The sequence below is a fragment of the Maniola jurtina genome, chromosome 22 (genome assembly GCF_905333055.1).
Source record: "Maniola jurtina chromosome 22, ilManJurt1.1, whole genome shotgun sequence".
Lineage (NCBI taxonomy): Eukaryota > Metazoa > Arthropoda > Insecta > Lepidoptera > Nymphalidae > Maniola > Maniola jurtina.
The window spans coordinates 3,737,215-3,764,312 of NC_060050.1; the positions used below are offsets into that span (position 1 = coordinate 3,737,215).

At 38.5% G+C, this 27,098-nt stretch overlaps 3 protein-coding genes and 1 non-coding gene across 7 annotated transcripts in view; 2 read left to right on the top strand and 2 right to left on the bottom strand.

The window, feature by feature from the left end:
• Positions 1-838: 838 nt before the first annotated feature.
• Positions 839-3,524, bottom strand: LOC123877098. Its single transcript, XM_045923606.1, has one exon. It carries the CDS (start codon positions 3,191-3,193, stop codon positions 839-841), a length of 2,355 nt encoding a protein of 784 aa, XP_045779562.1. The 5' UTR covers positions 3,194-3,524.
• A 2,027-nt stretch (positions 3,525-5,551) lies between these two features.
• Positions 5,552-7,657, top strand: LOC123876872 (3-oxoacyl-[acyl-carrier-protein] reductase FabG-like). Its single transcript, XM_045923266.1, has 2 exons — positions 5,552-6,402; positions 6,839-7,657. Exon 1 carries the CDS (start codon positions 5,640-5,642, stop codon positions 6,399-6,401), a length of 762 nt encoding a protein of 253 aa, XP_045779222.1. The 5' UTR covers positions 5,552-5,639; the 3' UTR covers position 6,402; positions 6,839-7,657.
• Positions 7,658-8,105: 448 nt separating this feature from the next.
• On the top strand, positions 8,106-8,177 carry Trnaa-ugc. The gene has a single exon. It is a non-coding gene; the product is annotated as a tRNA-Ala (tRNA).
• Positions 8,178-12,290: 4,113 nt separating this feature from the next.
• Positions 12,291-27,098, bottom strand: part of LOC123876870 (tubulin polyglutamylase ttll-4-like) — a 30,973-nt gene continuing 16,165 nt past the window's right edge. The window contains exons 7-17 of one of the 4 annotated variants that reach the window (XM_045923263.1): positions 26,325-26,573; positions 25,343-25,617; positions 24,819-25,026; positions 24,088-24,214; positions 23,290-23,509; positions 22,242-22,391; positions 21,717-21,815; positions 20,807-21,014; positions 19,703-19,770; positions 16,695-16,752; positions 13,896-14,013 (exon numbers count right to left, since the gene is read on the bottom strand). In XM_045923263.1, coding sequence (XP_045779219.1) covers positions 14,009-14,013; positions 16,695-16,752; positions 19,703-19,770; positions 20,807-21,014; positions 21,717-21,815; positions 22,242-22,391; positions 23,290-23,509; positions 24,088-24,214; positions 24,819-25,026; positions 25,343-25,617; positions 26,325-26,573 — 1,667 coding nt within the window. In that variant the 3' untranslated portion in view covers positions 13,896-14,008. Of the gene's footprint in view, positions 14,046-14,732; positions 16,753-19,702; positions 19,771-20,806; positions 21,015-21,716; positions 21,816-22,241; positions 22,392-23,289; positions 23,510-24,087; positions 24,215-24,818; positions 25,027-25,342; positions 25,618-26,324; positions 26,574-27,098 lie in introns of those variants that run through there. The other 3 variants (XM_045923261.1, XM_045923260.1, XM_045923262.1) reach the window with 3 other exon arrangements.

Sequence of the window (27,098 nt, forward strand, 5' to 3'; positions counted from 1 at the left end):
GTGGCATAGCCGCATCGCAAACCTGCATCATGGCTTTGCTGAATGACTCGGCCTCCCGTTCCACCTCCACTGGATTTTCAGAACCCGTTACCCATGCTTGAACCAATGCCGCCTCGTACAAGACCTCCTTGTTTAAGCGCTTCAATGACCAGCGAGGACAGTTGCCTCGTGAGATCTGACTTGTACCGCTTGCAGATGCTGCAGATGAGGCTACTGTGAACCGAATATATCGGTGATCGGAGAGTGTCTCCTCACCTTCCAACACTTCCCAACCATGGACACTGCATGCCAGAGCAGCATCAACAAAAGTGATATCTACAATGGAGCCACCCTGTTGCCGCACACACGTGTAAGCCGTCCCCCGGTTCGCCACCGACAGCCCCATTGAGAGCGCCCACTCCTCGAGCTCCCTACCACGCGCGTCAGTCACCGAAGATCCCCACGCCATAGACTTGGCGTTGAAATCACCGGCGACGAGCATCCGGTCTGAGCGATTCCGATCGATTTGGGCTCCGAGGTCCACCAGAAATGACTCAAATTCCGCCAGAGTTCTATTCGGTGAGAAGTAGACGCCAATTACTGTGACGTCACCCACTTGTGCTGAGACATAACCCCGCCCCCTCACAACTCTTTCGAAGTTCGGAGATCCAGCAGCGGTCCGGGTTGTGATGGCTACCAAGCCGTCAAGGTCCCCTGCCCAATCGTCACCCGATGGGACGTAGTACGGTTCAGCGACCACGGCAACGTGTATCGACCACTCCGCTATACTCTGGAACAGGAGGTCCTGAGCTCTAGCAGAGTGGTTGATATTCCCTTGAAGAAATCTGAGAGCCATTTATTATCCTACGGCCATCTCAACCTCCTCAGCCCGATTGTTCATGGATGGGCCGGCAGACTGCGAGGAGACCCGGGGGCCATCGTCAGCTTTACCACTCTTCATTCTGGACTTTCTGGGCTGATTGCATGCGCCGCTGCCCCCCCGATGATCCGCTGGTCTACCAGCTGCCGCACACACACTACAATGTGGCGCGGCCGAACACCCCTTCGCTTTATGGCCAATCTGCCCGCAGCGGTAACAAGTGTCACTGCGGTCAGTCTCAGCGATGCACTGAGCCCTCAAATGACCCCTTTCTAAGCAGCGGTAGCACCGCTGGGGTCGCTCGTCGAGCAGATTAACGCGGGCCGAAACCCAGCCCACTAATAGTCTTCCTCCTTCGACCACCTTTTTTGCAGCCATGACTGGGCAACGCAGCCAAATCGTCCCAAGGCCCGAGGAATTGCGGACTACCTCCCCGGCACGCACCTGATCAACAGAACAACCTCCTATACGTGCCACGGTGGTCACCACGTCATTGCTGGTGACGGAGTCATCCAGGCCCGAAACACGTATATCGACGCATTTGGTGGGCCTAGAGACTCGCACAAATTCTTCACCTACTACGTCTTCCCTGATCTTATGGGCCAGAGCATCCGCCTTCTCTCCACCAGAAGCCGCTGGGAGCTCCAAAATCCGCGCTCCGGTCGCAGCCACTTTAAACCGTACCGCGGCAACGCCAAAATCAGACAGTGAGATATTTTCCTTAGCCTTTTGTATCACTTTACTATAGGAAGCTCCTTTCTCCTCAGCCCCTGGCTGCAGCGTTATAACTATCGCAGCAGAACGAGGCGGTCGGAGCTTTCGAGCCTTGTTCAAGGGTTGAGGCCGTTGCTGAGACTGTGGCTGTGATTTTGACTGGCCTTGTGGCCGCAAGGGCGGTCCATCGCCATGTGCGCCAGTTTTCGACCTCTTCTTATTCTTTTTCTTCTTCTTCCCCTTTTTCCCCTTCTTCCTCCCTCCAACCCTCTCCCAAAGACCCTCTTTGGGAGGGGGTTGGAAGGATGATGCAGAAGGTGGTGTTTGGTGTAACTCTTCTCCGGAGAGCGTCCTCTCTGTGGGACGCAACTCCTTCACAGGTAGGCTGGGGCCTGCTTGCTTTGCTGCCTTTTCTTTTTTATCTGCCGCCAATGGGGGGCGGAGTCTCTTTTCCGGGAGGAGCCTGTCCTCGAAGGAGGCCAGGCGGGCATTTAACATTTCTCCGACCTGGACCATCACCGAGCGACAGATTTCCTCTATCGGGGACGCAGCCGAGATGGCTTCAGAGCGTCGACCCTTCTTCCCCCTTTGAGAAGGCTGCGACACAGGGGGCAGCTCTTCAGCCATATCCGAGGGAGAGGGCACGGAACCCTGTTTCCGCGCACTCTCCATGTCCCTTTTTATGTCAGCGATCTCCTTACGGAGGCTGGCCATTTCAGCCTGCAAGCGCGTGTTTTCGGCCTGCAGTTTCTTGGTCTCCTCTGACATTGTGCGCGAGCTGAGGACTTCTACAGCCTCTTTAATGGAGACCACAGCGTCCTTCAGGACACGCACAAATGTCCCTTTGAGATGGCCAGACTTTGTGGCGACCGTCGTGATCGCCGCCAGACTGTCCTGCACTCGCATTTGGATCTGAGCCACAGTCTTCTCTTCTGCTGGCCCAGACTCCAACGATCCGGCTGCCGACGAATCGGAAAGCCCCTGCTCCTTCCTGAATTGAGAGACGACAGAGGCTCTCAACAGTTCCTCCTCTGCCTTCTCAGAGACATCTTGGCGCCTCTTCCTGGCCAGCTCCGCCTTGGCTTTGGCCGACCCCATAGATTTGCCAGCAGCAGGAGGCCGTCCCCTTCTTCTCGGCTTCCTTGCCTCCGACATCTCATCATCGGTTTCTGTTGACACCGAAGCATCCTCCCCAAGACGTGGCCTTTTAACGCCTTGTAATTGCCACAGGCGGCCCGGACCCGACACGATTATAGAGGCATCCGAATCTGACCTGGGTCCGCACTCCACGATCATGTCGGATCCCGGCAACGAAAGCGCCACCTCACTCAGTCCCACGGACTCCGTCAGCCCTGCCTCCCTCGGTCCCACGGACTCTATTTCTCCTATCTCCATTACTACCTCCTCCTTCTTTTCTTCTTCTCTCCTCTTCTCCTCCTTCTCTGTTTCCCCCAGCACATTTCCTTCTTCCTTATCCCCCATTCGTGCACCTACCCCCATTAAACGTCGGTTGGCCCCCCCGTATACGATGGGGCCGATGCTCCGGCTTTCCGAAGCACCAAGGGATTCCCCGCTAGCGGGACCCTCCCGGGTAGAATTTTTATACGACGCTTTATCCATGATTTTTTTTTTTTAAACCCCAGTTCCCCCCCCAATGTGACGCCCTAACGACTGATCCCCCATCAGCCACTCATCCCATCGGCAGGCGTCAAACCTTGAGATTAGGTGGGCGTTCCCGCCCGCTTCGGTTATTTTTAAAGAGGTTTTCTTCCTCTCGATAGGCTTCACAGCTCTCCACCCCTTGGGGTGTTTACCCCTGGTTTCTTCCACTGTGCCCTCTGCTAATCAGAGGGGCACGCGGAGAAACCTCCCCCCCCCACCAGGTTATTAGCCATGGCTAACAATATCCCTTGTAAGAAATTGTTACCATGTTACCGGGGTGCACCGACCCAAGCGCAGCTCTTTCCCCCGGACGTATCCGAAAGGGACCCGCAGCACTCGGGCACGCGTGGAGGTTACCTGGCTGGCACCCCGAGATAGATTATACCCTGGATTAACACATAGGCTACTTTTTATCCCGATCCCGGAAAATCAATGAGTTACCATGGGAATTTTTTAACTATGCACGGGAACCTTGCCTGCATCAGCTAGTTCTTAATGTTTTGACTACCACTCTGGGTTCTGCAGAGCGTAGCAGGTGTAGGTGGGTAGGTGAGAAGATAATATAGTGTATAGTAATGTAGTGAGCATTTTTTTTTCAAATTCGGTGATAGGCAGATTATATTATATTTTAGTTGGTATTCTACAACAGTTTGGTATACCTACCATTGCATTGAAACTAGATAATACGTCTTGGTCGGTACCTAGTTACGAAACTGGCCACCATTACCATTTTTTGAAGAAAGTCGAATACTTTCGAAATCATTTTCACATAGGTACCTCGAGCTTTTGCTATCTGTTGTAAACCTACATAAATCAATATAACAAAACTTCGTAAAGTTTAAACCGCGCTCACGTGGACGTTTGGTAATAAATACGTGTAGACTGTTATAGATACTAATCTATTAATAAATTTATTATTCTATCGTGTAATGTATTTAAAAATATCTACGTAATTGAACTTCTACTTTTGAAAATCGCGCCATAACGCTCACTTCCGATCACGTGAAATTGACGTTACGTTTGACGCTTTACGATTAATGTTGCCTACCTTTTGCCGAATCTACTATAGTGGTAGTAAATATATTATTTGTCAACCACATTATTATTAAAAAGTAAGGCAAACCTTGGTTAATTATTAAAAGTCGCATTCCCTAACAAGATTAACTAACTTTCCCTGAGTCAATCAAATAATGCAACGTAGTTTTCGCATTACCGCAGCTTCTTTTTAAGTAACAAAAATTAGTAAGTATCTAGGTACCCATAAAGAATTATTTGCCCATATAAATGTGAAAGTGTGTTTGTTCGTTGGTTTATCGTTCAATCGCGTCGCAACTCGCAAGAGAGCCAGGGATCGACGTGATTTCTTGCTTGGGTATGCGGAGCAAAAAAAACAAGAATGCAGACAAAGAGTGTATAATCGTTATGTTTTAAAAGGTGAGGCTTCCATACAAAAAGAAAAATTATGAAAATGAACGATGTGGATTGCATGCTTTAAAACCAACATTATAACACTCACACTAACAGAAAGACAGTACTGCCAACATAACCAAACAAGCAGCTCTGCTAGGGTTCTTACTAACTTTTTTTCAAATTGAATAGGTTTAAAATAAAAGAACAGGAACACAGAAAATTGTTTATATTTATAAGACTTCATTCAATAGTTAAAGATAATAGGTATTTATCACCTATACAATAAGTTATAAATACAAATTTAAAAAAAAACATCATTTAGAATAATAAATGTAGTGTAGGTACCTATGTATTTATAATGTACTACAACAATTCATATGAAGCTAAATTAATTTAACTAGTAAGACCAATCCAAATACCACAAACTGGCATAGCTGAGCTTTAAGCCCGATTCATGTTGTTACACCAGGGTCCAGGAAAAAAAATCTCCAGTCTCCATACCAGGATGTATACAATATTTCCCCGTCACTCTTATTCATTGTGTACAATTACTGTAAAGTTAAAATGGTATAATTTAATTTAATAAAAAATAAAGAAAAAGTAAAGGATCTGGCAACCCACCGCATTACCATCCCAAGAAAACTGCTATGATTAATGGAAAGGGGGCACGAGCACAATTATACGACTATAAAGATAGGTAAAGATCTGAAGTGGCTGGGCTACTTATCATCCCGGAAAATCAAAGATCTCCCACGAGATTTTTAAAAACCTAAATCCACGCAGACAAAGACGCGGACATCAGCTAGTTGTAATATACACTGGTCCTACAATATTAGAATGGTAGAAATAATTCATCCACGGTCTAGTAACACTGATTGCTCATCATTTGTTTTGTTTTGTTTTTCTTCCAGTATCCTTCAATTATTATTAGCAAATAGCACCACCAAAATAAAACCTCTGTTTTAACTTTAGTTTAACAAGCAGTTATTTGAAAATGGATTTCAATGACAAAGTGGTTTTAATCACCGGCGCCAGTTCAGGGATAGGAGCAGCCACGGCGATTCACTTCTCCAAACTATCTGCGAGTTTAGCACTCGTCGGTCGAAAGGAAAACAACCTGAAAAGAATTGCTCTATATTGCGAAAAGGCTAAAGGTATTAAACCACTGATTATAGTAGCCGATGTAACGGACGATTCTAGTCTTGGAAGGATTGTGAATGAAACAATAGATCACTTCACGAAGATAGATGTTTTGATCAACAATGCCGGAATTATTGCTGTGGGAGGATTAAAAAGCTCTGATATTGATACTTACGATAAAATCATGGCGGTAAATATGAGAGCCGTGTTTCAGTTGACAAAGTTATTCACACCACACCTTATTGATAGTAAGGGATGTATTGTTAACGTATCCAGCATTCTTAGTACTAAAGTTAGTACCCAGTCGCTAGCTTATAGCTTGTCTAAAGCTGCATTGGATCAGTTTACTAGATGTGTTGCTTTGGAACTTGCTCCTGATGGTGTAAGGGTCAACTCGGTGAATCCAAGTTATGTGAAAACTAACTTATTAAAAGATATCGGGTTGACAGAAGATCAGTTGGATATGTACACACAGAATTGTATTAGCAAGACACCACTGAAAAAGTTGGTGGAAGGAGATGAAGTAGCAAGTTTTATTGCCTTTCTGGCGAGTGATAAAGCTAAAAGCATAACTGGTACTTGTGCTGCCATTGATGCTGGTAAATCATTAAGCTAAAATTATATTGCGTGACCCATGCCCTATATCGTTTATCAAAAGAAACATCAGAAGTGTCTCAGTGAAAATCTGGCTAGAAAGTCGTGAAAAAGGTGCATTCACCAAGTCGTTATTCCAAACCATAGTGAGAGCAAATGTGCAAAATACAGCTGACACCAATCCTAGTGCAAGTATTTAGTGGGCATGACAGGTTTTCAGAGTACCTGCACAGGTTCAAGTGCAAAGATAGTCCTGTGTCTATCTATATAGATAGTGTCTACAATCAAAGTGTTGTTGAGTCGATCTTCCATCTACTCATCAATTGCCTTCAGCACAGCCAAATTCGGGAGGACCTACACCAAGAGATCAAAATAAAACTGTGCAGGGGCTCTATTCTCATTGCAAGCTGAGACTTATTCCTGAGATTTTGTTTAAAAATAGCAGGAATAGGAAGTTAGCATAAATTTTTGTCCCATAGTGTCCTTTGAGCATCCTCCTGCCGCCACTTAGCCATGATTGTTAAAGTGGTTAGATATAGATTTCCTTGAGATTAGATATTTTTTTCTGTTATTGTATTATTACCTCATTATTTAAACTAAGTATTTATTGTAAAAGTATTTTGTAGCTGTACAAAAATCGCATTTTTCCTAGTATTACTTTTTAAATAGGTTCTGTGGCTGTATATAATTGTGATTGCAGTACTTACAGTATTTAATCCTGTAATCTAAGTTATAAGAAATTATTTGAGGCAATTATGGAAATATTGGTTGAGTGATACAACACAAGATGAAAGATGATATTATAAATACCTACCTCATTATAGGTTATAAAGGTGGAATTAGATAGAGCAAACAAGCGAATGCTCACTTTATCCTCATTTTGTCAAATTCTCTTTGGGTTAACAGACATAGTATTGCTTTGTCTATCCAAAAGAAATTGATAAAGAGGATAGAGCGTTTGCTGTTTATCCAAACATATAAAAAATGAGTTGACACTTGACAGATTGGGAATATAGCAAGCATTTGCTTGTTTGGTCTAAATCCATCTTAAAAACTGAACATATCAAATTAAAATGGTGGATTTTTAGAAGTAAGCATATCTACTTGTAGTAGGTACAAGTAGGTACTCGTATTATTTGCGCAATCTCGCATCCGACGCTCTTAAAAGTTATGTAAAAAATATTTTGTTATACTTACTTTATTCTATATTTTAATTAACTTATTGTTTAAGTTTACTTAGATAAATCTAATTTATCAAATATAATCATTGTTGAAATTTGTTAATTCTTTTACTCATACCTCCATAATATTATATAAATTATACGACATAATCCACTTTGAAGGACCATTAAAAATTCTAAAAACTGATTCCTAGGGAAAGATTTTAAATAGGTAAAATAACCCTATTAATACTTTCAAAGTTTTGAACTCCTAAGTTTCTGATTTAATTATTTACTTATGTAAAAATTTGCAACTCCTGAATTTTTACCATTTATTACTTGAAATAAGTTCAAACTATTATTATAAACGCTAAGTTTAGTTCTCGGGCCAGTTTTGAGGCACTTATTACAAAATCCTGTAGATATTGCGAGTGGACACACTACCCACCTGCAGAGTAATATTATGGCCGGAAATATATTATTTTTTAGTAGGTTATATATATCGTCCTCGACAGAGATACTTAACAATCTAAATCCTAAATAAAAATTTCGCCTCTTCAACCTATGGGGATGTAGCTCAGTGGTAGAGCGTTCGCTTTGCATGTGAAAGGCCCCGGGTTCGATCCCCGGCATCTCCAGTTTTTTGTCTTCCAAACAAATTCTTATGGATAATAGGAAGGACGATTTTAGCCCACTTTATAGACATTTTTAAATATGTGTGCAAAATGGAAAGTTATTTCATAACTTAGGAATTTTTGAAATCGGAAGTTTCGGAGATTACGTCCTACGTCGAAACTTTCATCAACATCGACCGATAGTCGTCCACTGCTGGACATAGAACTCTTGTATTGACGACTTCCACACGCCAAGATCTTATGTGATCAACCCATTTCCGCCCCACTACTGAGCACGGGTCTCTTCTCAGAATGAGAAGAGTTTAGGCCAGTCTGCCACGCTGGCCCAATGCGGATTGGCAGACTTCACACACCTTTGAGAACATGGAGAACTCTCAGGCATACAGGTTTCCTCACGATGTTTTCCTGCACCGTTAAAGCAAGTGATATTTAATTGCTTAAAACGCACAAAACTGAAAAGTTAGTGGTGGCCCGGGATCGAACCCCCGACCTCCGATTAGAAGGCGGACGTTCTAACCACTAGGCTATCACAGCCAAGATCTTGCGCCGCCTGAATCCAGCGGCTCCCTGCGACTCGTTTGATGTCGTCTGCCCACCTAGTGGAGGGGTCTTCCAAAGCTGCGTTTCCCGGTGCGAGGTCGCCATTCCAGTACCTTGGGATCCAAACTTTACCTTTTTATAATATCAGTATGGATAGCTGACTCACATGGGTAAAACAGTATGCACCTATCCAGACGACTATAAGGCCTCGTTCGTACGCGAGCTTTTTTAACGTCCGTCCGTTAAAAAAGCGTTCAAATAGAACAAATGCATTGCCAAGTATCTGTTCACACGTCAACGCTTTTTTATCGCGCTCTGTTGTATTTCCAGCACGCCGGGTTTTAACGCAACGCTCTTTTAAGAGGGCTCTCTCCGTCACTCGTTTCCACTCGTTTCATACAATCGTAGTTCCAATTTCATTTGAATATTAAGCAACCAAAGTCCATGAAATTTTGCACATATATTCTAGAAACTAATATCTATGTCTGTGGTTTTCCAGATTTCTGTTAAAATATTCGGTTTCAAAGTTACGCGGTCTTAAAATTTTCATACAAATGTTTGAGCCCCTGTAATTTTAAAACTACATATTTTTAGAAAAATCTAAAACACCACAGACACAGGTATTAGTTTCTAGAATATGTCTGCAAAATTTCATGGACTTTGGTTGCTTAGCATTCAAATGAAATTGGAACTACGATTGTATGAAACGAGTGGAAACGAGTGACGGAGAGAGCCCTGTTAACGCTAGTGTGAATTAGGGCTAGCGGCTGAAATTGATAAATCAATCTACGAGTATCTGTAATCTGTCTATAAGTTACTTAGCAACGACTAGGAAGTTACTTGTCAAAAAATACCATACAAATCTTGATAAACAATTTGGCTATCCTTAGATTACGGATAGATTGGTAACGATCTTGAGCGCACCTAAATACAGTATTTGCATCGTCTTCTTGTTACTAATGTATTTGAAAAGGGCAAACACAGTTTGACAGTTTTAAATATAATTGAGAGCTGTGACTTTAGCTGCCAGCCGCGAGCCTTGCACTATTTAGAGTTAAAATGTAAAATTCATGTTCCGTCCTTGTCTAGCAATATTAAAACGAAAAAGATGCAGATACTCTAAATTTGGTTTAAAGAAAGACAACAGAATCGACGCCATTGATTTTATTATTATTTAATTGCGGCCCTTAGTTTTCTAATTTAAAACATAATAAATATGGAATAATAAAACACAATTCATCAAATGCATACATTTATTATAATTGTTCAGATTGGATAAAGATTTCGTTGAGAAATAGTCAAAGATAGTCAGCCCGGTACATCTCTTTGGTTGGTACCTATAATTTTTCTACTGTTTTGAAAAAAAAAATTGCAATTGTAAATTATTATAATTAAAATGACTATGATGATTAAAAACTGAAGAATATTGCAAATTAGTCTTTATAAAAACATATATAATACTTTACGTGATTTCAGTACTGATTTAAAAACAATTTAATCAAGTCTTTATTTAACACACAACAGTAAAATTTTTACAATACCTATTTAGTCAGCAAAAATGCAATTTACTTGAATTTTAAAATGAATTTTCACCATTATATTCCCAAAAAAAAATCGATAGCATCGACAATAATAATTAATCAATAGTAAATGCTATAGCCTAGTTTTATCTAGTTTCGATTTAAAGATGTTATAATCTAGCTAAACTAAAAAATAAAACTACTTGTTCGTCATGTTCAGATATTACAAAGTTATTCAGATTTAATGATTAAGTATTTTTAAAAAACCTGATCATAATCACATATATAACATCTTGACTTTTCTAGTTTTCCTTTCGAATCTTATCAAAAACAGGACTGTAGCTTTTACTTTATAAATTTTAAAAAGTTTGTCAATACTGTTTAAAAATACAGTATTGTACTGACAAATATAAAATACCTATAGAATAATTCTACCGAATCATTACAAATAAATACGCAAAACTTATTCAAAACTTACCAAGACTTACATTCATAAAACATGCAGTTTTAGTCTCAAAAAGGAATGAACACAATTTGACACCAAATTCAAACCGATTTTTTTCATCTCCAAGATATATACACATTGAATTTAAATCGATTCCAATCTATCCATCAGTTTTGAACACGATTCGATGACTTCAAACCATGAATCACTAATCTAGCAACACTAGATAAATACAATGAACACATTGTAATTTAGTTAAAACTAGCAACACCTGACATTCCTTTTACGGTTCCTAATTAAAACGAAAATAATTTTCAAGTATAAGGCAACACTTACATTTAATTTAATTTTACATCAATATATTTTGTCTTTTCCGATCAATGCTTTAAGGGGCATGAGACGGGCCTGCGCGCGAAATTCAAATTTAATTTGGCTTTTCGCAATTTGTAAACTAATACGACAACGTAGGCTTATGGTATTTTAATTGCGACAATGGCAGTATCATCCTCACAGGTTTATATAAAAATCTTTACTTGAAAGGGTCCAGTTTAAGAAATTAATTCTAGTATCGACTAATTTGTGAGAATTCGCAATTAAAATACCATAAGCCTACGTTGTCGTATTAGTTTACAAATTGCGAAAAACCAAATTAAATTTGAATTTCGCGGGCAGGCCCGTCGCTTCCACCTTAAGGATAATTTTACGAAGAAGCAAAACAGAGTCACATTGCGGCATGCGATGCGACAGGGCCGCATGCTAAAATTAAAAATGTCGTACATTGTATCAAGAATTAAATCCATAAAATCTATATGTGCATCTGAACCCGATGATTGTAGTATTTAATATGCCAATTCATCTCCAAAATAGTTGTTTGGTTGTTTCGTAAAATTGTAGATTGGCTATAACCGATCAAGTACGGTCAAAATATTGTAATCGCATACCAACATTGCTGCGGCGTAATAATAAACAGGCCACAAATATAGCCATTTGTAGCAAACATAGATTTATCATAGTAGGCAGATGATAGGTCACTAACGAAATGTCATAGCTCAAGTGGCCTGGTTTGCACACATATACACATATTATATGTTTCTTACCACGAAATTAAGAGAAAAGTTTTATAATATCAACAACTTCAGTTTATTGTAAACCTTAACACATGAACATAAAGTTTAATAATGATTGCAAAATATTTTTATCAAGACCTCTAGTCATCGACAATAAATTTGAAAATTTAAAAAAAAATAATTATAAAATAAGAACAAAAATAAAGCGTAGTCTAAAATTTGAGTAATTTGAAATAAGGATCTCCTATTTTCAGGCCGCATTTGAAGCACTTATCTCAATTCTTGAGCATTGTATTTCTATAGTAGCTATAAGCATAACACCTGTTGCTTCTCCATAAAACAAACCTTACAATTGAAACCTAGGAATGTCAAAAAGATTCAAAACGCAGTGGAGAACTGAGTGATTCAGAATATTCAATATTAATCATAAACATACTTTTTACCACAGATATACTATTAAACTATTGTAATACACTAGGATGTAAGCTCCTGACTAATCTTAAGAACTGGAGCACACAAGGCGCATCGCATATTTTAGGTACTCAAATTTTTATCAGCGATTCGCGTCGTGTGATCTAGTTAAGGTACACCATACAGTTCGTATGTTTTAGTCACTCCTAAATTTACTTTCCTTAAAACTTAAAAAACAATTTTACTCAACGTCTTAGACAGTTTAAGTGTTCTGGGATCACTTGCACTAAATCGCTGAATCTGGTTTACTTAAATTTCGTAATGCTGTCACTTTTAAACACATTATTTCCGCGGTTGGTAAGAAAAGGACCGATAAAACAAATAGATTTAGCGGACTCGTGCAAGTGTATTTGTATAATTGCTGCGAATTTCGCAAAATCCTATACGATTTAAAATACTCGTAAGATTTCGTTTCACGTAAGGGTTCAAACGCACAAACGCGCGACGCGGCAGCGCCTTGCTCTATACAAACTCATATATACTACTACCTGATGCCCGCGATTTCGTTCGCATGTATACCTACCTTATAGGCTTTCAAAAATCCCGTGGGAACTCTTTGATTTTCTGGGATAAAAAGTAGCCAATGTGTTAGGTATAATCTACCTCCATTCTAAATTTCAGCCAAATCCGTACTTTTTACATGAAAGAGTAACAAACATAAACACAAACTTTCGCCATTATAATATTAGTGTGATATTTACCGCATCGCGTCACTCGAGTGCGTTTGGCTCCATACAATTTCATATAAACTAGCATGACATGCCGCGTCGCGCAGCGCAGCGTAAGTGCGTTTGGACGTCAAATGTCGAGTACGCAGCATCAACTCTCTAAAGTAAATAAATGCTCTAAATTGAATTCAGTGTGTGACATAGAACGAGTGCATTATTTAATTGTTATTGATCGACACATTTTTAAACGACAGAGACAACGCTCCACGAAATCGTTATCTCTTTCTAAAGTTCAGTATGCAATATTTCCTGCCGGGTACTGTTTATGTATCAACAATGGTGTCAAAATATAAGAACTCTTTGGCCGATGAACCTTTCTCCTAAGTGGCGCCAAATAGCTTACTTTTACCCAAATAGTAGAGCTGATAATTTTTTTTTATAAGTATTTTACAGGTTTTTATAAAGCTCCTGTCACAAGTTGTTTTTGCTTGTGTACTAAAAATGGCAATAATGCATAACATAAGTAGAATATGCGTTTTAGACCTTAGCAGTGATCATAATGAGCTTTAAAAGTAGATTTATTAGTCTTTAGAGAAGTAACACTGATATAGGTACTGATTCTGAGCACAACTAAATTTTAGAGTGTTCGCATCCTCTTTTTACTACTGTAATATGATAAGGACAGAGACAGTTTGACAGTTTCAAATTTTATTTAGAGCTTTCAAACCTCGTGACTTTAGCTGCCAGTCGCGAGGTAGCGTGCACTAAAATATAGTCTTCAAATTTAAAATTCACGTTCCGTCCTTCTTTAGCAATGTTAAAAAGAAAAAGATGCAGATACTCTAAATTTATATTAAAGAAAGACAACAGGATTGGCGCCATAGTCTATAAATTCAACACAAGTCCGGTTTGTCGCACTCGTTCATGTTGAGGTCGGTGGCGCTAGGCGCGCGGCTGCAGCGCGGGGGCGGCGAGGGGCGGCGCGCGGGGCACGGCGTCTGCGCAGCCGCGGGGCCCGGCTGTGGGAGGCCCACGACTCGCGAGCGAGACGGCAGAGGCACGCTCCGACGCGAGCGAGGGCACGGAAGGCCTCTCCGAGGCGGGCGGCGACGGCGCGTCCACGTCATTCTGCAACGATCCAACTGCTGAGCCGCCGCGCGCTACAACACCGGGGGACGGGGAGAACGCGGGACGGGGGCGGGGGAGGGGGGACACCGTTACTCACTCGCTAGTATACCGCCTCACCACCATCACTGTCTTTTTATTCTACAAAAATTTAAAGGCCCATCTTTTTTCTTTATTCAAATTTGTTATTATTCAAATACAAAACTATAAATAAACTACATTAAGTAGAGAATAGTAATTCATTTGAATAGGTTAAAAAAATTGACAGGTGACGGCATGTAAAGCGGCATATTTCATACGTTTACTACGTTTTGTGCTGACGTAATAGTTGCTATTGAAATATTTTAAATGTCTATGGAAAATAAAATTCGGACTGCAAAATGAATATTTACGTATTTTGCATAGTAAAATCTTATCATTAGTTGAAAGGACTAAAGCGGTATGACCGTGTCGTAGGAATATACATAATGATAAGCGGTATGGCCGTGTCGTATGAATATTATGATGAGCAGTATGGCCGTGTCAATAAATATAATGATGGCGAGAGAAAGCATTATTGTGTTTTTTTTTGAATAAGCATAAAGTTTTAAAATTATACGATTTTTAGAACCCAACATGGTAAATATTAATCATATTCACCTATGAAGAGTAATTCCACAGATGTAACATTGACTATTAGATATCAACCCACTTACACTTTACAGAAGAGATCAATATTTTTCTTTTACTTTCTCAGTAATGAAGATCTCATTGATTTTAGTCATTACAGCAGCGAGTATATAATTAATTAAAAATTAGTATCAACTAATCATGTGAAAATAAAATCAAAAGTTGGTAATAAAATGAGGCAAGAAAATAATTTCACTTTATGTCTCAATTTTATTTAGTGATAATTAAAGAATTACATAGATTAAGCGTGTAGGTAAATGGTAATGAAAAACAGCACATTGCGCGAGTTGATTGGTGCATTTCATTTCTAATCTAAGCATGCAATGTTCTAGATTTTGGATGAACTAATGAAATAAACTTGGACTAAAATTTTATTTGGAGACTAGGTATGTTAACTAGCAAAGTTAACTAGACTAAACGGCAGAGCAAAAATATGAATACGTGAGTGAGTTTTGACAATAAAAAAATTAAAAAACCTAAGCCTAGAAAAAAAATTAAGCAACTGCGTTACAAAAAATAAAAAAATAATAAAAAATATTGTCAGAAACTCACGAAATGCTTAAAGTATGAAAAAGGGGGTAATGCGAAAGCGTGGAGTCAAGATATATAAATGACAAAACAATAATGAAAATAGCATCATATACTAATAAATATTTATAAAATATAAACACAAATACACCACATTATCGTATGAAAAATTATCTATATATACCTAAAAAAATATATAACGATTACTCCTTAAGACTAACGATTAAAAATTCACCTAAGGTATAAAAAATTGTAATAAATAGCCTAAAACGCTCGCTTACACATCTATAATAAAAACAACTGCACATAATTGTTATTCTGTCGTTCCGGCAGCGGTGGCGGTCTCTAAGGCTTCATTCACATGAGAGCTTTTTTTAACGTCCGTTAAAAAAACGTTCAAATAGAATAAAAGCATTCCCAAGTATCTGTTCACACGTTAACGCTTGTTTAACGCGCACTTTGTATTTTCAGCGCAACGCCGGGGTTTAACGCAACGCTTTTTTAACGCTCGTGCGAATTAATTCTTTTTTTTTTGTCCCTTTCGGGTTTACGCATCTGACAAATCCCCCTTGATTTTTTGTCTGAGCTGGGTAAGCATTCGGTTTTACATATACCGCGCCGCTGCCGCACGCACAAATCAAGAAACGGCCTAAGTACAAAAAAAATACGGACCACAACACATTTTATTAGCGTTCAAACAGAAAATTTGTATTACCTGTTACAACGACGATGAAGATAATAAAACTGTTAGGTCATATACATTTCCTAACTCCCGATACGTAGCTGACTAAAAAACAATACATTACAAATATTACATAATAACTACATACTCCAAAATACTCTCAAAAATATAGCACCAACATTTACCTTCCTAGAATAATTACTCTATGATTCAAAAAGTGTCAAAGTAGCAATGATCTATTCAACGTTGCTCTATGGTTCAACAAATGTCAAAGTTACGTTAATATAATACAGAAGTACGAGCAAATTACTACAATAATTCATTATATCATCTATAGCGAAATTACAGTACTTTTTAATTTTCAAAATATTACTTTATACAATCTATGAAAAAATCTACTCTCATATAAAAACTGATTTCTAATAATAATAATTGTTATAAAAATAACAAATATTTGGAACACCTCTGTGATATTGGGGTTCACACCAACCAATCATGCAATGCTATCCAATACTTGGATTAACTTCGGGGCAAATAGGATTGTAGCGATAAAAACATAATAATTAACAATTAGGTACATTTCAAAATACCCGAATCTAATTACGTTAATAAAAATTAGTTGTCTTGAAGTACGATCTAGCGCTATACAAAAAAACATTTGATTCACTAGCTTTCGTTCTATATTTGAATTGTCTATGGCATCCCTAGTGGTTCCATTTAGCTTGTACAGATTAAAAATACTAAAAAGGTCGCGCGAGAGGGCTCTGGTAGGTGTCTCTGGGCCGCCTCCTATCTACGCACTTACTGTGAGCGACGTGTTTACAACCCAAGTAGGCTCGCCTGAGAGCATTTGTGACTTTGCCCTGACAGCCACAGACAAAAAGGTCTCAATAAACACGCCACAGATACAAAATTTTGAAGAAAAAAAATTAGAATATTGAAAAATCTGTACAATTTTTAATGTCCAGGACGGATTAAAGATTTTTACAAAATAAATCGAATGCGCAAATGATTTTTGTTTTCTAACGATTCTTCCTATTATTGTCTGCAAAAATTGAAGTGAACTAACACATGCGGAGTAATGTCCGCGTGCACGTGTGTGTGTAACGTGCACACACGTTTTTACAGGCTAGATATACCTCCTGTAAATTTCACTCAAGTGTAATTAGCCCGTTATGCGAATTTTACACGCCTGAACTATTTTTTTAACAATATAGGCGTACGCTTGACTGCAATCACACCAAGCAGATAATGCAGCCTAAGGTGGAGACAGAGTTTTCAGTAAGTATTTACTTTATATTAAGTTATTCGAATTAACTTAAGCCACTAAACCAATAACTTTTGAACTATTATTTTCGGAATTCAGAAAGTTTACTTCACTAATTAATTACGGTTTTTTTAAAATTTCATTTACGCATTCACAGATAAAAAAGAAAGAAAGTAATGAAACCATGCTTTAACACAAAATGCCTCACCACACTAACTCCGGTTTTGCCCTGCAATTATAAGTTGTTATAACTTATAACATATAATCGTTTCACACAAGTGTACCTCTATAACCATGAATTTATATATACCTATAAATAGAACATTCCTAGCCTACTTGAAACAAGTGTCTAGTTATCGCTATCCCACTTCGACTGCCGAGCGAGAGCGAGACAACTGGGCAGAATTGCGGGCCCGAGCAAGAGGTAGGACACCAATGGGAGACCTTTCGCTCAAATGTGTAAGTTACAGTGGGATAGCGATAAGTAGGTATTAAGAGCGCCTGATCCAACTTTGTTATACATTCATAGCCCTAACTTTTTAACCTTACCTAGACATGGCAGTGAATTTTATCTAGGGCCTATTAAATTATTATTTCTTAGGTCTATAACCAACATACATAAAATAATATTTTAAAATTATAATGGATACGTAAAAAATATAATCGTAATCTGCCATTTTCAATCTTCACACTTAAATTTACTTTGACAGACATATTATCTGTATATATTTCAAAATTTTAAAGTTAGTCAATCAGTCAGTCAGGCAGACGTACAGACAGAGATGGTCTCTATAATTTGTTATTCTAAAATCTTTAATACAATATTTTTTCTTCTACTATATAATAGGTTTCATTAACTGTGGTTCTTATCCATATTTATTTCTATAATGTCAATAAGATAATATGATATTGATGATGCATTGCGTTTATTAATGATAATAACAAATATATATCCAGTGAAGATTGTAAATGATACATATAAGGTAACCACAGTACAGCAAACGTACAGTTGGGTTAAGAATGTGCAAGTTCAAGTACAAAGATACAAAATCAAGTATCTTTGACACATTACAAGTTACAACATGGCATGGCGATGGCCAACTGTAAGATAACTAAACTGTGAAATAAATGATACCAAACACCAATACAATACAAATACATATTATATGCGAATAAAACATACAAAAGGGAAAATCAGCTCCACACTGGTGTTATTTTTTATGAAAAACTGTTATTTATAATAGTGTCGTTATGTCGAAATTTATACCTAGAACAATTTAGATTGTCTACTTTGAAAATATATTTTGCCTAAAACAGTAATTTATACAATTTTTTACGAAAATTTATCGGCAAATCACGGACAAAGGCGATCTGTTTAGGCGAGCGAAATAATAATGTCACTATTTGTATTTTATCATAATGATAGTAGATTGAATTAATTAAAATCTTAGTTATTTTAGAGTAAAGTTTTAGGAGAAATAGAAACAATGAATTAACACAAGTCATATAAAATCTTGTATTTCGAAATAGTCACGAATAACACCAGAGCAGAACTGGGAATAAATCATAATTGCCATAACCACAGCTTAGCGAATATACAGTTCAGAAACGAACGCATGCGTAGGTAACGTTGGTGTTGTGTGAAGTAAGAGTAAGAGCATAATATAGTCGTGCGTGAGTTTGTGCTATTTCAATCAACATTTACGGGCGGGACGCACTCAAGAGAAAGATGTACGATGTTTTGACCGCAAAGTCAGTCAGTACTAATCAAAAATTTTTAAACATACACAGTCATTTGATATTAATTTTAAGTATGCCTCTACAGTATTAGTTTTGCAATGCTGTATTTTTTATATAGTTTATTAACACACGAAGTTGTCTCAAAGTGCTAAAATAGAGATCTTTCGTGGGTCATAATAAAAAAAAAATTACTTTGTTGTTTGTTGTCGGATCTAGATGATGGAATGATAAATAAATATCTGGCATAGTTTTAATAAGATCAGAAAAAAAAACATCCCGTAACACGATTTGGAGAAGCTTCAAAGAAGTTAACCTTAAGCTTTGTCTACACCAATTGGGATGATGCCTAGGTCAAAAATAAATTATTTCTTAGGAATTATTAAATAGTGGGTCTTCCAAAACTCGTAAGATCTACGTCCGCTGTTAGTTTTAAGTTTGCTAACCATTTTAAATTATCGATTGAACTAAAAAAGTACGTCAAATTATGTCAAATGTCTATGACGTCATTTCTGTGAATTTCATACAAGCTCCCTTACTAAGCGAGCGTTTTGACGTTTGATAAAGTCACTAATTTGACTAGTAGTCATCATCTCTATTATACCAGTTTACGTAAACAGCATGAGGCGTAACTACTTTCGCTATAAACTCAAATATTTTTCCGCGACTGATATTACCGCTAAGCTGTGATTACAACGGGTGTCCTAACCAGCAGTAGTGCGGGGTGAGAGGGTGAGCGGAGAGAGCGAGACAGAGAACAAAGCCAGCAGCAGTAGTATGGCGCGCTGTAGTACAGAGGGGAAAGTTACCTTGAGCGGGACGGGCGGCACCTCCAAGTGGTACCCGATGTCACACAGGTTCCGTAGTAGCTCCACTCCTGGAAAGTGGGGGATATATCTATAGTCACTCACACTAATATTATAAAGGCGAAAGTTTGTGTGTATATTATGTGTATACCTATTTTCTGTTCTTTTCCTATGTACCTTCTTATACCCGGCTATTGTGTGTTTTAATTTTGTGATAACTTTTCGTTGGAGACTGTTGTGGTGTGTGTGCTTTGTATTTGTGTTACCTTTTGTTTATTGTTAATACTGTGGGTCTCCATAAAAAAAAAGTGTGTGTGTATGTTTGTATGTTTTTTACTCCTTCACGCAAAACCACTGGACGGATTTGGCTGAAATTCGGAACGGAGATAGATAACATCCTGGATTAGCACATAGGCTACTTTTTATCCCGTAATTCCCGTTTTAATCAAAGAGTTCCCACAGGATTTCGAAAAACCTAAATCCACGTGGACGAAACCGCGGGCGTCTGCTAATAACTCATACTTCAAAAGTATTGTATTATATTTTACAATATGGTATTTGCCTGTGTCAAAAATAAATTATTTGTCAGTGATTATTAAATAGAGGGTCTTCCAAAATATGTAAAATCCACGTCTTTTGTTAGTTTCAACCATTTTAAATTATCGATTAAACTAAAAAAAGTACCTCAACTCATGGTGATGTCACATGCCAGTATTTCATAGAAGCTCGCATACTAAGCGCGTGTTTTGACGTTTGATAAAAAGATACTGATTTGACTAGTTATCAAGCACCGGATTATGTAAAAAATAATTCTTTTCTTTCCTTCTAATCTCAAAGATAATATAATGTCAAGGCTAACCGTATGTTGACACGCAGGCGATGTAGTGTAGCAGGGCGGAGCAGATTTTGTCAGGAATTAACATAATGAGAGCTGCGTACGACGACATGCGTCTGTTGCCGGCAAAGATTTCTGCGCGGCGCGTGTGAGGGATGTACTTAGTGTCATAGAATTCTTCTGCTTTGGGGCTATGCAGGTTCTTGTATACCCTGTACCACTTCGACCGTCTCCGATCCATTGTGATCGCCTCCAAAATAGTCATGACTCACCCGGCTCTCTGTTGGCGCAGTAGCGCGTCTCCCAGGCGTCGAACAGCCGGTTATAGTACCGCGGGCCCGCGAGATAGCCCAGATACTTGTGCGAGTGCTCTGTGGGAAACACCCGCTCCATGGGCCCCATCTGAGTCAGCTCGTCCTCCGCTTGGATGAGGTGACGGACGTCGTCTGGTGTGAGCGTTGAGAGGATGTCTCGGAGATACTAAAAAATAAACACTCAGGTACAATTAAGAGCTGCAATTTTTCGGTCTAGAAACTTTTTAGTCCTGAAGAAATAGACTTAACGCGCGATTGCTACACCTACATCTATTTTTAGTTTACGAAACTTCAGGCAACATTAAACTGTAGAATTAGTAAAAAGATACCTGCTGTGAACAACAAAATTAGAGATCGGTATCGTGTACGCCATCCCGCCGGTAGTATCTCTTATCTTCTTCTTCCTGTCATTTATCCCACGCTATGTAGGATCGGCACAATATATCTTTTTCTTCCACTCACTTCTGTCATACGTCAACGCATTTTCCACCCCTTTTACTCACATATCTTCTTTAACGCAATCTATCTTTTTCTTTGATCTTCCTCTCCTCTTTCCTTTCACATGAATATTCAACATTCTTCTAGTGGCATGATTTTCTTCCTTCCGCATTACATGCCCATACCATGCCAATCTATTACCCCTCATCCTTTCTACCACTGGCACCTACTTTCAAACTTTCCCTTATATATTCATTCCTTATCTTATCCATCTTGCCAGTAGTATCTCCCGAAATTCAGCATAACTTTGCAACTGAGATACAATAGACTATAATACTCTTTATTCCAAGTTGCTTTCTTAGGCCAAGTACTCCAAATAATCCAAGTACAAGAAACAGAAAAATATGTTTTTTTATAATCTAAAACTTACCATATCTCTGTCTTCCATGTTAGTGTAAATAATATGTTTATCTCTTTCTTCTTTTGACAGGTACACTGTATACAATCTACTGTCATAAGGCAAACCGGTCTGAAATTAAATTGTGCAAGAATAAATAAAAAAATTGTGTGAATTCAGAAATGTTAGATGTTTTAATACAGATATCGATTATGAAAGAATTCGCAAAAAAAAAAAAAAAAAACAAAATACCATCAACTTTTTAAAAAATTACCTATTTTGTATAAGGTAAGTATATCGATTTATTGAAAAAAATCGCCACCAGAGGTCAGTAATAAATAAAAAACACTGCAAAAAATCGCATTAGTGCAATCAAATTTTTGAGCCATGTTTAACTCGGCATTTGGTCTTGAGGCACTAGAAAAAATAGGGCACCTGAGGTCCATAAAGAAATTTAAAAAAAAATCGCACTAGTGCTGTAAGTTTAATTTGTTTCAAGCAATGTTTACTACCACTGTAAGTGCATTTTTTGAGCAAGTGTATTGAAAAGGATGTTACCAGCTTGGTGGGCTTCTCTTTGGATAATACGTCGAGGTTAGTCTTGCTGGGAACTTGGAACTGTGCGATGTTAAGCACCGCGCTCACCAGCGGCCCTTTCACGTGAATATCCAGCGGCGATGCGCTATGCAAGCTTGGCGAGATGTTTACCTACAAAACAGATAGTTACTGTTAACAGTGTCTAACCGTACTTTAGGCTGCAGTTTCGGCATCTGCTACCTTTAGCCAAACCTTTAGGCTTCAATCAAAATGGACCAAAGTTTTGGCCGAAGCCAAAGGTTTCTAGCAAGCGCCGAATTATGATTATGATTAAGAGGCGAAGCGCGGGGGATGACAGTCAAAATATTATTTAAAACATTCAACATAAACTTAGAGCCTCAATAGTTCAACGGTTAAGGAGCGGACTGAATTCCGAAAGGTTGGCGGTTCAAACCCCACCCCCAGTGGTAGATGCTTTTGACGATACAAAAGAACTTATAAAAGTCTAGTTGAATAAAAATATTTTGAATTTGAATTTGAATATGCACTACTGTGCGTATCATTACGCTTAGCTGGAGAGGAAAGGGGAATATTAGTCATTATCAACATGACTAATATTCTTGTTTTTAAAAGGCATTACTTTATTCACTTTCAGCCAATCTTGAACTATTGGCTAATAAAACTGTAATAACAATAATTCCTTCTAAATCAGAATTTTATTGTCTTTTGTTTATTATTAAAAATCAGTTTTTTAATTCTGAAAAAATATTCTTATAAGTTGAAACAGTTTTGACACTGGTATTTTTAAAATACAGTTTTTTTTTCTCTCTCATCTGGCTTTACAAAGATTAGCCAATGTCAAGTTTGTAGTTATTTGTAACAAGTTAGGGAAACTACTATACAAGTATGGACCCCGTCTTTGCCGGCGCTCGCCGACATACGCACGGCACCCCCTTAGAGCGCTTTCCAGTCAGTTTTAACAAAAAAAAAACACTCCAAAAAGGCAGAGCACGCCCGCTAGCTAGCACCAACACAGACGAAGAGTTTTATATTAATAACTACAACTTACTTCTAAAAGCCACGGCTTGAGATCTTCATCTAACAACACATCGATGCCAAACAACTCATAACAGTTATATCTAGAGGTTATATTGGCTTTCGTGAGCGAACTGATGCTGGCTTCGCCCGATATTATAGTTTTGATCACGAGGTCTTTTATAGAGTCCCATAGTGCATCCGTATCTACGTTCTGTTCAGTCTTTAGGTATTGAAATAGAGTTTGTAATGTCCTGAAAAACAACCCAAAAGGTTAAATAGCACAGCCTCACAGGTGTTAGATTATGACAAAGCTGCATCAATCATGTTGTGATTGGTTGATTTTAAGGTATTCTTGCTGCAACAATGCATTTCAGCCAATAGCAAGAGAGTGTTGGCCAATCAGAGGTGACTACGTTGGTCACACTGTAGCTGTTTAACTACTAGGCACTAGGCTCCCAATAACTAGCGGGTTGATTCGCTAACTCAATGATCAACAATCAATAATAGCAACCGAGCCAATTTGACATTTATTTTGCATCCATTAAAGGTTTTCTACGAAAAATTATTCTGATATCACTCAGTGAAGTAACAATGTAGTACCAACCAGTGTCAAATGCGTTTTATGGCTATAATTATAGTTAGATAGTGTTGATTACTGAGTTTTAGCGATTCAGCCTGCTGGAGGAACCGAATTTTAAACAGGTCTCGAAAAATGTTTAGGTTAGGTTAGAAAACTTGTGACCTATCATTCCATCATATCGCTGTATGGTGGAACAACATTCCATCACCCATTGTAAATGCAGATTTTTTAGTTTAAAAAGTACTCTACCATTTATGTCCTTCGCAAGCCGCAAAGTCCTCATTAGGCGTGTAGTTCTTAGAGAGTCTATTGATTGAGTAATTTGTTAAATGCATGTATCTATCGTTCAGTGACGTCAGCTCGTCGTTGTATTTTACTGAAAAGGAAAACCGAATCATACATTGAATGCATAAAATAGTATTGTTTAAAAATAATATGATCCACAACGTTTTTATCGTATGAAAAGTATCGTATACGTATAAGTGTATTAGATTAAACTTCACTTTTTAAACTACAGCTGTGCGCAATGTTAGCAAAAGATTTTGACACCTATTCAATTACGAGTTATCTCTGCCCATACGTAAATCGGTTAAGCTTAATCTCACGTTGAATGAAATCTTTAGAGCGCACTTAAACGTAAGTTTCAGTTAAATTAAGACAGATTTTCTACTCGACATTGGCGAAGTACATTGTGCTGGGTTAGCACTATTAAAAGCCACCAATCAAGTGAAGAAGAAGAAGAAACATATATTTATGCCAGCAGTATAGCTCTGTCTCGTTTTAACAGTGATTTATGTCTGAGCAAAGTCAAAGTGCGCTCTATAAATGTCAGCCTCAGAATTAACAAATTTTGATCGTTTAGTTTGCAACTTACATCGTTTCAATCGGTCTAATTTTTTTTTGAACTGTGCTTATAAACTATTGATCTGACATGATAACAATTTTATAGTAGTAAAGATAATTTAAATAATAATACTTACCAGAAGCGAACCTAGCTAAACCATCCTTATATAAGTATATCCGTAGGGGGTGTACTGACGTCACTAAAACGTACAGCCGGAGATCGAACTTGCTACCGTTTATAAGGTACGGTTTAGACACATAACGCTGTACCACTACGGGCTTCTTTTTAGGAATTTGCGTCCAGCGGGAAACTACTTTGATGCCGGTGCCTCGGGCTGAAGCGGGCTGAAAAAAAGCAGAAATGGTACTTATTACACAAACTATACCTAAGTCCATGTGATGTGATGATGTCTTAATCCATACTAATCCATACTTAATATTATAAATGCGAAAGTGTGACTGTCTGTCTGCTACCTTTTCACGGTCCAACAGTTTAACCGATTCTGACGGGTACAGGGTTAGCTTATATCCCGGGGACGAGAACACAGGCAACGTTTTATTCCAGAAAGGCGAAGAGTTCCCACGGGATTTTTAAAAACCTAAATCCACGCGGACGAAGTCGCGGGCGTCATCTAGTAATGGCCTTGTAAACTAAACTTACCGGCTTGATAATCCATCGTTCATCATTAGCCGCATGCTTCTCCCAATCATGCTTCAAAATCTTCAGATCATGTGGCAGTACATAAGTCTTGGGCATTATACCGAATTCACTAATTCCATACTTCGACGATAACTTCTGTAGGTTTCTCCATAGTCTGTCTTTGCGACCGATTTGAAAAGTTCCCGGAAAGTGGTTCATTTTCTGACCGTCTTTAATGGCTCGGAACATTACTGATTTCATATGTTTTCCCCATATGCCTATCCATTCTACCGTTTCTGTAAAGGAAAGATCAATATTGTATAGTAGGATATGTATGGAAATGACTTATATTCTTTGAAGTAAATAATAAATTTTTTAAATAATTTACTGGAAATTTCTATGGTCTATATTATATCCCACTACTGTACATTTTTAGAATTGATAGACAGTCAGTCAGAGCAAACTTAAAATAATTCAAACCAAAGGGGGTTAAACAGATGGGACGTGAGAAGCTAGCATGCAGACAGACTGACGGACACACTTTCGCATTTGTAGTATTATAAGCATGAATATGAGGGACGTGTGGTCTAGTTGTGACAACGCAAATACATCGATTGTGATTGATAAGCAACGTGTTGACTGTTAACCCAAGTCGGCAACTGGATGGGTGACAGACTTCAGAGGGTCGGCCCTCTGAAGTCTGTCACCCATCCAGTTGCTTCCAATCGGCTTTTTCGTTTCCTCCGTGCCTCAGAGAGCACGTTAAGCTGTCGGTTCCGATTATTTTCACTAACATTTGATAATAACTGTAAATTAACCTAAGAGTCGCGTTCTCTTAGTCGAATTGTATGCGGAAGGATCTGGGAACCCACCGTATTATAATCCCAAGAGAACTACCATGATAGAATTAATGGAAAGGGGTCACTACCCTCAGTAATGAGGAATACGACTATAGAGAGAGAGAGAGAGAGAGAGAGAGAGAGAAAACATGAATCTGGGTTACCTTCCTGCGGACATTCAGCTGTGTCACACTCGCTCTTCACCAATCTAAACCCCGAGTTGGTCAGAGTTTTCTTCACAACTATAGGCGTTATCGTAGTCAGTTTCCACTTCAGATGTTTCTGTATGGGCATGGGGATTTTGAGCGGAGAGGTCTCTTCGTGGCCTACGAACTTGAGGTAAGGAGGCACGCGCGGGAATAGGGACGGTCGGAGGCAACTGCTTATTGACTCTGGTAGGCATAGGGGTGATTCTGTGAATAAAAGAAAGGTTTATTCTCAGTTTTATTATCCAAATAGGTTGTCTTAAGTTATATCAGTTTTTATAATAGGGATGATGACTCCTAGTCAAATCAGTGACTTTTTATCAAACGTCAAAACGCTCGCTTAGTAAGGGCGCTTGTATGAAATTCACAGAAATTCATGTGGCGTCATAGACATTTGACATAATTTGACGTACTTTTTTAGTCAAATCGATAATTTGAAATGGTTAGCAAACTTAAAACTATCAGTGGACATGGTTCTTACGAATTTTGGAAGACCCTCTATTTAATAATTCTTAAAAAAATAATTTATTTTTGACATAGGCATGCATCATCCCGATTATATATGGTCTATTTGGTAATTTGGACTACAACCCAGCTGCAAATTACAAATTGTGTAAAACACGGGTTTATACCATGGTTAAAATATGTCAATATACAGGACTGCAGTAGGCCAAGTATAAAATTCTACATCACGCTGGTAGAATTTGAGAGTCGAAATACAATAACTACTAC